General features: G+C 38.6%; 1 protein-coding gene across 1 annotated transcript; it reads left to right on the plus strand.

Moving 5' to 3' along the window:
- Window positions 6,944-8,410, plus strand: LOC107620838. The gene is made up of 2 exons (XM_016322945.1): window positions 6,944-7,933; window positions 8,396-8,410. The coding sequence occupies exons 1-2, from the start codon at window positions 6,944-6,946 to the stop codon at window positions 8,408-8,410; spliced, it is 1,005 nt and encodes a 334-aa protein (XP_016178431.1).

Consider the following 10,680-nt stretch of genomic DNA (forward strand, 5'->3'; position numbering starts at 1 on the left):
TTACCAAATTTTTAATTAGGTCCCTATACTTTTTTTTCCCTTTTAATTGAGTCCCTACACTGCTTTAATTTTGTAATTAAGTCCTTCCTAGTATAAAAAATATTAGAGTTAACTGAATATTTTTTCGTAAATTGAAGGTACTTATAATTAAAAACTTAATTAAATCTTTGACCGCATGTATTTTGGTAAAAATATTATGTTAATTTTAATATTTTTAACATGAAAAGGACGTAATTACAAAATTAAAAACACTGTAGGGACCCAATTAAAAAGAAAAAAAGTATAGGGACCTAATTAAAAATTTGGTAAAACTATATGGACCAATAGAGTAATTAAACCTAATATTTATTTTATCCTTAGAATTCTGGATGTGAACTTGGCAAGTAAAAATGATCCTGTGTTTCAAATATAGACAGATCAGAGCAGTATAAATAAGCCAAGTGATAACATGTAATTTATGTTTCTATTGCCATTTTCTTAATTCTTGTATTACCATGTTCTGCTTTTGATTTCATATATATATATATATTTTTTAGAAAAAAAATCCTTTACTATTTTATTCAAAAAAAAGGCAGAAAAAAAAAGAAAAAATACATGTATGTAAGTTCTCATAAAATAGAAGTTGTATTTCTACTCAATGCTTGAAGTGTATTGCTGAGATGATTTCAGTGTATTTTAGGTTCGGGGAACAAGAAGAATCGTTAAATGAACCGGCTGAAGAAAAAGTAATTGTTCTTCAGAAAGAGACCTATTCACAATCAGGACCACTCAACATGTAAGTTTTTCAACTTACTTTCAATCTTCTATTCTTCTATTTTAAGAAAGTTTAATAACTTTTTTTTGTCTTCATTATACTTTCACTTGAAATATGTACACCTCTATCAAAGACAACAGCATCAAGCCCTCTATAAAATCAACCAACTACTGCAAAGTCTCCTAGCGAGGAATTTACAGAGGAAACTATTAATGTGTAAGGAATAATACTTTTGATGAATTTGGTTTGTTTTTGGGCATATTTGTGCATGGTTTAATGGGTTACATGTCTTTTATATATAGGTGTATTTAGTTCTTATTTCGGTGTAATTCTTATAAATTGAGGTGCCATTGATATATTTAATTTAATTTCTTTTTGCAATCCTGCAACACTCTACAACCCCATGAACTTGCTGAAAATACACCAACAGAGGTAGCAGCTCCTTCTAAAGTGTAAGTTCAACACAATATAACTCTCTTTCAATATTTTTTGTCTATTCTTATACTATTTTATATGTCACCATGCAGTCATCCACCCCCTCAAGCCACTGCTACATCAATGATGGTTGCGAAGGCAGCATCATTTGTAAAGCATGACTTTCCTGCGCCATCGTTCAGCCTTGGCTTTTCTTAATCGAGTCAGGAAGATACACTAACTCAGGAGGGTCAACCAGCAGTTGAAAAGGGAAAAACTCAAGAGAGTCCGATATTGGTTAAAGAATTAGAAGAGCTGGTAGAGCAGGTTGTAAATACTGGAGTTGTGGCAGCGTTAAATTTTGTTGAGGATAAAAGTCCCTCACGCTAAAAGGTGCAGCCTATGAGCTTTGATGGCAAGTTCAAAACTCCTTCGAGGCAGAGCGAAATAACGGGAAACCTTAAGAAAAAATACTATCTCTGAGCCACAACTCTCAAGACCTATGATGATACAAGCAATAATGAGTGGGACATTGATGAGCGGATATTTAATACGCTTTTTTATGTCAATTTCTTAATGTTTTCAGTAGATTTTGTTAAGTTTTATTATGTTTTAGTAGGTTTTATTGCAAAATTCACTTTTTGGATGCTACTTTGAGATTTTGTGTTTTTTCTATGATTTTAGGTGAATTTTGGGTGAATTTGGCAAGTTTTAGCAAAGTCTGATTCAGAGGCAAGGAAAGCATAGCAGATGCTATCAAATTCTAACCTCCATGCATTCAAATGAGCATTTCTGGAGCTACAGAGGTCCAAATAACATGTTCTTAATGGTGTTGAAAAGATAACTTCAAGGGCTTCCCAGCAATATATAATGGTCTATACTTTTCTTTGGATTATATAGCCCAAAATGGGCGTTGAACGCCCAGACTACCCCCTAGTGGGCGTTCAACGCCCCAAGAGGACCAAGGCTGGCGTTGAACGCCCAAACCTGGCATTCAATGCAACAAGGGGAGCAAGTAAGCAGCATGGACACTCCCTAGTAGGCGTCCAACACCCACTTCTTCAAGTTAGAAGCCAAGCTCAACCCAAACACTCACCAAGTGGGCCCAGAAGTGGATTTTCGCACCTTTCTGTTTAGTTTATTTCACTTTTGTAATTTTTAATTATTAGATTAGTATATATAGGCGAAGATCACCCATGCTTAGGATCTTCAGCCCTTCAGAACACAACACACATTACTTTCTATATAGTATGAGTAATTAAACCTCCTAAGTTAAGGTTAGGAGCTCTGCTAATTCCTATGGATTAATGCAATTACTTTTCTACTTCAATATATTTTTGATTCTATGCTATGATGCATTGTCATTCTTCATCCTTATGAATCTCAATTCTACATGAGTTCCGTACAAGTCTTGACCCCAGATAGTATTGAGCTACAGCTTGAGAATGCATTACGGGTTCCAACAAGTTATCTGGGCTAATTGAGGTAGCTGACATAAAACCTCGTTAGTCAGGGGTAATTGAGGTTCCTGTAGCTCTAAGGGCTAGAATCATAGAGCGTCAGTATCTGATCCGGATGATTCAACCTTGTTTGTGGTGTTTTGAGTAGGATCATTAAGAAATTGAATTGCATGCGCTTCACCCTCTCCCAAATTGATCTAGCCTGTTCGGGTGTTTGGTTTGGACCTGAGGAGATTAATAACCACGACCAATGGCTTAATCACTTACAACTTTGCCATTGAAGGAATCATTCATCATTGGAGTAGTGAGTATAACATGTTAATCCAAAAGAAGAAGCATTTTTGAAACCTTAACTAATCTTTTATTACTGTTTCTACGTGTTATTATTATTGTTTGCGTATGCGCCTACTACAAACAACAACTATCTTTCCATTTGCCTGACTAAGATCTGTAGGATAATTACAGCTTGCTCAATCCAGCGATCCTCATGGGATTCAACCCTTACTCACCTGAGGTATTAGTTGGACGACCCAGTGCACTTGTCGGTTCAGTTGTGCGAGTCACAAATTTGCACACCAAGCTTTTGGCGCCGTTGCCGAGGATTGTTTGTGATTGACAAACTAATAGTTGTCTAGCTCCTTAGATTAGGTATTTTTTACTAGATTTCTTTTATTTTCTTTTCTTGTTAATTTTCGAAAATACTTCCAAAAAAAATTCGTTTTTAGTCATCATTATTTTTCTTTTAGTCTTGTGTCAAGTTTTAAGTTTGGTGTCACTTTGGTTTTCATCTCTTTTCTCGAGTTTTTGAAAATTATTCTTATTTTTCTTTCTTTGTGTTCGAAAATTTCTTGGTATTTTTCTTTGTTTGATTTCAAAATCTTTAAGTTTGGTGTCTTTTAGTGTTTTTCCTTTTCATTTTTCGAAAATTAGTGTCCTTGATTTCAAAATTTTTAAGTCTAGTGTCCATCTAGTGTTGTTCTTTTCTTTTTCTTTTTCAATTTTTTCGAAAATTTTTCGAATTCTAATTTAAAATTTTAATTTGGTATCTTGGTTAGTAATCTTGTGTATCTTTAAATCTTTATCATATCTTTTCTTTATTTAAATTTTAAAATCTTCTTATGTTATCTTCAATTTGATTTTATTTCAAATTTTAAAAGTTTAATATCCTTAGTTATCTTTTTTTAAAATTTAGAATCTTTAAAATTTTAAAATCTTATCTTATCTTTTCTCTTTCTATTGACCTTTTGAATTTCAAAATCTTTATTTAACTTTCTATTTTTCAAAACTTTTTAAAATCAAATCTTTTGTCTTAAATTTTAAAATCTTATCTTATCTTATTTCTCTCTTTTAACTTTCTCTTTCTAATTTTTAAATTTCAAAGCTTCTCTTCCAACTTCTTACTTTTTAAAATTTCAAATATTTTCAAAAGTCAAATCTCTTTCAAATCTTTTATTTTATTTTCAAATCTTTCTTAGTTAGTTACCTGTTTGTTTCATTTTAAGTTTAAAAGTTTGATTCTTTCTAATTCTTCCTTCTCTCTTCTATTTTCGAAAATCTCTAACCCTTTCTTCTCTCTTCTTTTTCGAAAATCCTCTTCTTCTTTTCTCTCTCTCTTATTTTCAAAAAACTTTCAACTTATTTCTCTCTTTATTTTCGAATATCCTTTTTTAAATTAAAAGACATCTTTCTTTTCTTTTCTCTTCATCTAACTCTCTCACAAGGACCTCTACACTCTGACATAGAAAATCCTTTCTTCTTTTCTTCTTGACTTCTCTCTTCTTGTTTATGAACAGGAGTATGGATAAAGAACCTCTCTTTGACCCCGATCCTGAACTTGAAAAGACTCTAAGGAGGCGTCTGCAACAAGCTTAGGCTAGCAGAGCCATAAGGAATCTTACAGGAGCTATAAAACAAGAAGTAGAAGAAACAATAATGGCAGCTAATCCAGATAATCGAGGTGATGTAAGAAAGGTCCTAGGATCTTACACTACACCCAATTTTGACTTCTATAGGAACAGCATCTCCATTCCTGCCATTGGGGAAAACAACTTTGAGTTGAAGCCTCAACCAGTCACTCTGGTACAACAGAATTGCCAATTCCATGTACTTCCATAGGAAGATCCAAACAACTTCCTATCTGACTTTCTGCAGATATGTGACACTGTCAAGACTAATGGAGTAAATCCAGAAGTCTACAAGCTCATGCTCTTCCCCTTTGCAATAAGAGACAGAGCAAGACTATGGCTAGATTCTCAGACTAAGAAAAGCCTAGAAACCTGGGAGAAGGTAGTTAATGGATTCTTGACCAAGTTCTTTCCACCTCAGAAGCTAAGAAAGCTGAGGGTGGAAGTACAAACCTTCAGACAGAAAGAGGAAGAATCCCTCTATGATGCTTAGAAAAGATACAAGCAACTGATCAGGAGATGTCCTCCTAACATGATTTCAGAATGGACCATGCTAGATATCTTCTATGATGGCTTATCTGAGGCATCCAAGATGTCTAGACCACTCTACAGGTGGATCCCTCCACTTCAAGAAGACGCTTGAAGAGGCACAAGAGCTTATAGACATGGTTGCCAACAACCAGTATATGTATACTTCTGAGAGGAACTCTGTGAAAAATGGGACTACCCAGAAAAGAAGCGTTCTATAAGTAAGCACCTTAGACACCATCTTAGCTCAGAACAAGCTCATGTCCCAGCAAATCAACATGATCACTCAGCACTTGAGTGGGACGTAGAGCTCTGAGGCTTACTGTCCAGAGACAATCTATGAGTTAGACGTAGGTGATTACACCTTGACGACTGACGTTAGGATTTTTGCCAGTAAAGAATGTCATAAAAATAGTCGCGTTGTAGATATAGTCTCTAAACTGACAAAAATCCCTTCGTACAAACGTTTTGGTTGTCACAAGTAACAAACCCCTTTGAAATTGATAACCGAGTATTCAAACCTCGGGTCGTCTTCTCAAGGAATTGCAGGGAGGTATGTTCTTATTATTGGTTATGGAGATTGTAAATTTGGGGGTTTGAGAAATTTGGAGTTTGGGCAATGTGCACAGGTATATTTAAATGACAAGTAAAATAAATTAACAATAATAAAATCTCTTGGCAAGGTATGGAGAACTGGAGGTCCTATCCTAGTTATCCTTATCAATTGTGATGAGAATTGGATTCTTCCCCCACCTTATTAACCTCTAACTATGAAGGTAAGTTAAGTGGACAAATTAATTCCAATTTTGAATCAACAATGAGTTTGATAACTCAAGAGTTACCAAGGTCTCAACCAAAGCCAAAAGAGAAAAATCTAAATTATTTATATAATAAAAAGGAGCAATCATAAGTCTGAAATACCTCAAAAATATATTAAATAGAAAATCAATCTAAACATAGAGAGTCATAAACAAAAGTGAGAAAATAAATAAAAATAAAGAACCTGGGATTGAGAGTCACTCCTAAAACTAAGAGAAATCCTAAATCCTAATCCTAAGAGAGAGGAGAGAACCTCTCTCTCTAAAAACTACATCTACTCCTAAAATTGTAAATTATCAGAGCCTCCTCATGAATGGATGCATTCCCCCACTTTATAGCCTCTAATCTGTGTTTTCTGGGCCACAAACTGGGTCAGAAACAGTCCAGAATTCGCTAGTTTTGAATTTTAATGCGCTGATTTCTGTCACTGCGATGTGGCCGCATGGATCACGCGGTCGCGTCGCCTAGCGTCAGGGGAACTATAACATAATATATATCAAATCGAAGCCCCGGACGTTAGCTTTCCAACGCAACTAGAACTGCGTCGTTTGGACCTCTGTAGCTAAAGTTATAGCCGTTTGAGTGCAGAGAGGTCAGGCTGGACAGCTTAGCAATTTCTCCAACTTCTTGCATTCCTTCCACTTTTGCATGCTTTCTTCCCATCCTCCAAGCCATTCCTGCCTTATAATATCTGAAGACACTTAACACACATATCAAGGCATCTAATGGTAATAAGAGAGGATTAATAATAAGCAAATATAAGATCAAAGAAGCATGTTTTCAATCAAAGCACATAATTAGGAAGGCAAATGTAAAACCATGCAAATAGTATGAATAAGTGGGTAAAGAGTAGATAAAAACCACTCAATTGAGCACAAGATAAACCATAAAATAGTGGTTTATCAACCACCATAGAGAAGGTGAACTACATAGGAAACTCCTCAAGAAACTCCAACAACAATCCCTATTCGAATACTTTCAATCAAGGATGGAGGAACCACCCCAATTTTGGGTGGAAAGATCAGCAGAAGCCTCAACAAGACTTCAATAACAATCAGGGTGGAATGAACCAGAATAGGTTCAGTAGTAGAACCTATGAAACTTCTCAGCAACAGTTGGAGACACCCAAGCAGAGCCTCTCTGACTTGGCTGCCATAGTCTCTAACCTCTCCAAGACCACTCACAATTTCATGGCTGAAACTAGGTTTTCCATTCAAAAATTGGAGATACAGGTTGGTCAGCTGAGTAAAAGAATCCCAGAGATCCTTTCCAACACTCTTCCAAACAACACCGAGGTGAATCCCAAGGAAGAGTGCAAGGCCCTCATGGTGGAGGTGGTGACTGAACCTACTGAAGAGTCTGTTGTTGAGGAGCTCAAGGAAATCAGAGCTTATGAGGAGACTGATAATGTTACCTTGCATGCCCCTTTTCTGAGAGAGGAACCTAAAGAATACTCTTCTTCAGACGAGGACGAAGAGTACAAGGAAGAGCAAATTGCTAGATACCTAGAAATCCTCAGGAAGTTAAAGGCCAACTCTTCTCATGCAGAGGCGTTGGAGGAGGGAGATGAGCCTATAGTACTGGCCAAAGAGTGCAGTGCCCTGGTTCAGAAGAAGCTTCCTCAAAATCTGCCAGGTCTCGGAAGTTTCCTGATTCCCTGTACTATAGGGACCATCACCTTTGAGAAGGCACTATATGACTTTGGCTCAAGCATCAACCTCATGCCTCTCTCTGTAATGAAGAGGCTAGGAATTTTAGAGGTGCAGCGTGCCAAGATCTCATTGGAGATGGCAAACAAGTCCCAGAAAAGGGCATATGGCATGGTAGAAAAGGTCCTAGTGAAGGTTGAAGACATTTACATCCCTGCTGATTTTGTAATCCTAGACAATGGGGAGGATAGAGATGAATCCATCATTCTTAGAAGGCCTTTCCTAGACACTGATAAGGCCATTATTGATGTGAAAAGAGGAGAGCTAGTCTTGAGACTACATGAGAATTGTATCTTGTTCAAGATACCCAACCCTCATTCTCCCTCTGACAGAGTTGGTACCACTGTACAACACATAGTATTTCAGCCTTCTCTCTCAGTGCAGAGCTTCACTGAGCCCCCAGACACCAACTCTAAGTTTGGTGTTGGGCAAACATCATCAAGCACTGAGAAGGAAGGTACTAAGAAGAAGGTACCTAAAGGCTGGAGGGACAAGAAGAACCCCACTGAAGGCCTCTCACATGGCATGAGAGTTGTCTTCACTAAGAATCCAGTCGTTTCACACACAGTGAACAGGATCCTGTCTCTAGAGCATGTGGAGCTCACCCATAAGAGCACAGGAAGAAAGTTCATTGTTAGGGGTGAAGTTCTGAGCCCCTAACTACCTCTGTAATGGAGCTGTCCATCAAGCTAATGACGGTAAAGAAGCGCTTGTTGGGAGGCAACCTAACCATTCGCATAATGTTTTTATTAAGTTTGATATTTTAGTTTTTCTCTTTTGCTTTTTGACGTTTGTGATCATGTACAGCACTTAGAACAGTGACAGAGACACTCAGAAGTGGAAATAGAACACCCTGGAGAGATCCCCTTCCTGGCGTTGAACGCCAGACAAGGAGGAAGATGGGCATTCAACGCCCCTCAGGGAGTGAGGACCTGGCGTTGAATGCCAGAAAGGGAACATTCTGAGCGTTCAACGCCCCAAAGGGAGTAAAGCTGGCATTGAACACCAGTCAGGGAGAATGCTGGGCGTTCAACGCCCCAAAGGGGGCAGCAGGCCTAACCATTTGATCCCCTATGGGCGTTCAATGCCCATTTCTGGCATTGAACACCAGATAGGGAGCAGGGAATTCGAAATTCCTAGCCTCTCAGGATAATGGGTCCCACAGAATCTCCACCTACCCCACCTTCTTCTCTTTCTTACTTTCTAAACCTTGAAACGCACACCCTACTCTCCCTCTTCCCCATACACCCTCAACCAATCACATCCCCATCACCTTTTCCCCTTCCCAAAACCCCATAATAATTTCCATCATTCAATTCCCACTAACTCTACCCACTTCAAATTCAAACCATTCCCACCATATTCTTCCCTCCCATCCAACCAAACCCTAACCCTCCCACCCCTATAAATACCCCCTCATACCTCTCTTCATACTCACACCTTCTTCCCACTCTCTCTCTCTTACCTTATACACTTTACACACTCCTCCCCTTCCTCATCCCCCACTTGGCTGAAGCCTTCTCTCCCTTTCCCCTCTATATTTCTTCTTCCTTCTACTCCCTTCTTTTCTTCTTGTTTATATTTACTCAAGGACGAGCAAAGTTCTTAAGTTTTGTGTTGCAAAAGCTTGCTTTTGACTTTTCCATTCCTAAGTATGGCACCAAAGGCCAGGAAATCTTCAAGGAAGAGAAAGGGAAAGGCTCCCACTTCCTCTTCTGAACCATGGGAATCAGGGAGACTCCTCACCAGAGCCCACCAAGATCAATTTTATGCTGTGATGAGGTACAAAAGGGTGATTCCTGAGGTCCCCTTTAAGCTCAAGGAGGATGAGTATCCAAAAATCCTTGAAGAAATCTGGAGAAGGGACTGGGAAATTCTAGCCCATCCTATCTCAGCTATTGGCACACTAATGGTGCAAGAATTCTACGCCAACGCTTGGGTCACGAAGGGGCATGACACTAGTGTGAACCCACAACCCAAAAACTACCGCACCATGGTCCGAGAGCAACTCTTGGACTTCAGCCTGGAAAGTGTGAGGTTGGTATTGCAGTTGCCTCAATTGCAAGGTAACCCACACTCCTACACAAGAAGGATCAACTTCGATCAGAGGTTGGAGCAAGTGCTCGCAGACATCTGCGTAGAGGGAGCCCAATAGAGGCTAGATGCACACGACAAGCCCTACCAGCTGGGTAGGCTTGACCTCAAGCCAGTGGCTAGAGGATGATTGGAGCTTGTGCAACACTCCATCATCCCTACTAGTAACCAGTCTAAAGTGACTATTGACCGAGCAATAATGGTGCATTGCATCATGCTCGGAAATGAGGTAGAGGTGCACGAAGTAATCCCTCAAGAAATATACAAGGTAGCCACGAAAGCCTCCATCAAGGCAAGGCTAGCCTTCCCGTACCTCATCTATTGCATGTGCAATTCGGCTGGGATTAACATTCCAGGTGACGCCCTCATTGAGAAGGATAAGCCCATCACAAAGATAAGGATGGTGAATGTTAAAGAGCCAGCACAAGAGCCTGAGATGTCTCAAGGGATGTATTTTCCTCCCCGTGACTATTGAGATCAACTGAATACCTCAATAGGGGAGCTGAGCTCAAACGTAGAGCAGCTAAGGGTGGAGCACACTGAACACGCCACCATCCTCCATGAGATTAGAGAAGATCAGAGACATTTGATGAAGGAACAGCTGAGACAATGGCGTGACATAGAGGAGATCAAACACTCCATTGGGTTCTCCAGGGGAAGCAGCAGTCGCCGCCATTGAAGTTGTTGAGTCCCATTACATCTTCCTCTATTTTATTTCTGTTTTCACTGCACATTTATTTATTGTCTGTTTTCTTTTCTAAGTTCATGATCACATCTAGTAGTTTGTTCTTTTCTAGTTTATTTTCTTGGTTTTATTTCTATTTTAAGATATCCTTTGTATCCGCACCATGCTTAAAAGAAAAAATTATTTGAAAAAAAATTAGTGAGATACATAAGTTTTAAGTATATCATGAGTTATTCCAATTAATTTGATGTGGTGACCTTCCATTTATCTTCTGAATGTATGAATTAACAGTGCATGATTGATATTGAAGTTG

This window comes from Arachis ipaensis, chromosome B10 (assembly GCF_000816755.2).
Source record: "Arachis ipaensis cultivar K30076 chromosome B10, Araip1.1, whole genome shotgun sequence".
In the NCBI taxonomy this organism is placed as follows: domain Eukaryota; kingdom Viridiplantae; phylum Streptophyta; class Magnoliopsida; order Fabales; family Fabaceae; genus Arachis; species Arachis ipaensis.

Bases quoted from the DNA above. Each gene is read 5' to 3' on its own strand.
- LOC107620838 (XM_016322945.1), top strand. From the start codon at position 6,944: ATGAACCAGAATAGGTTCAGTAGTAGAACCTATGAAACTTCTCAGCAA.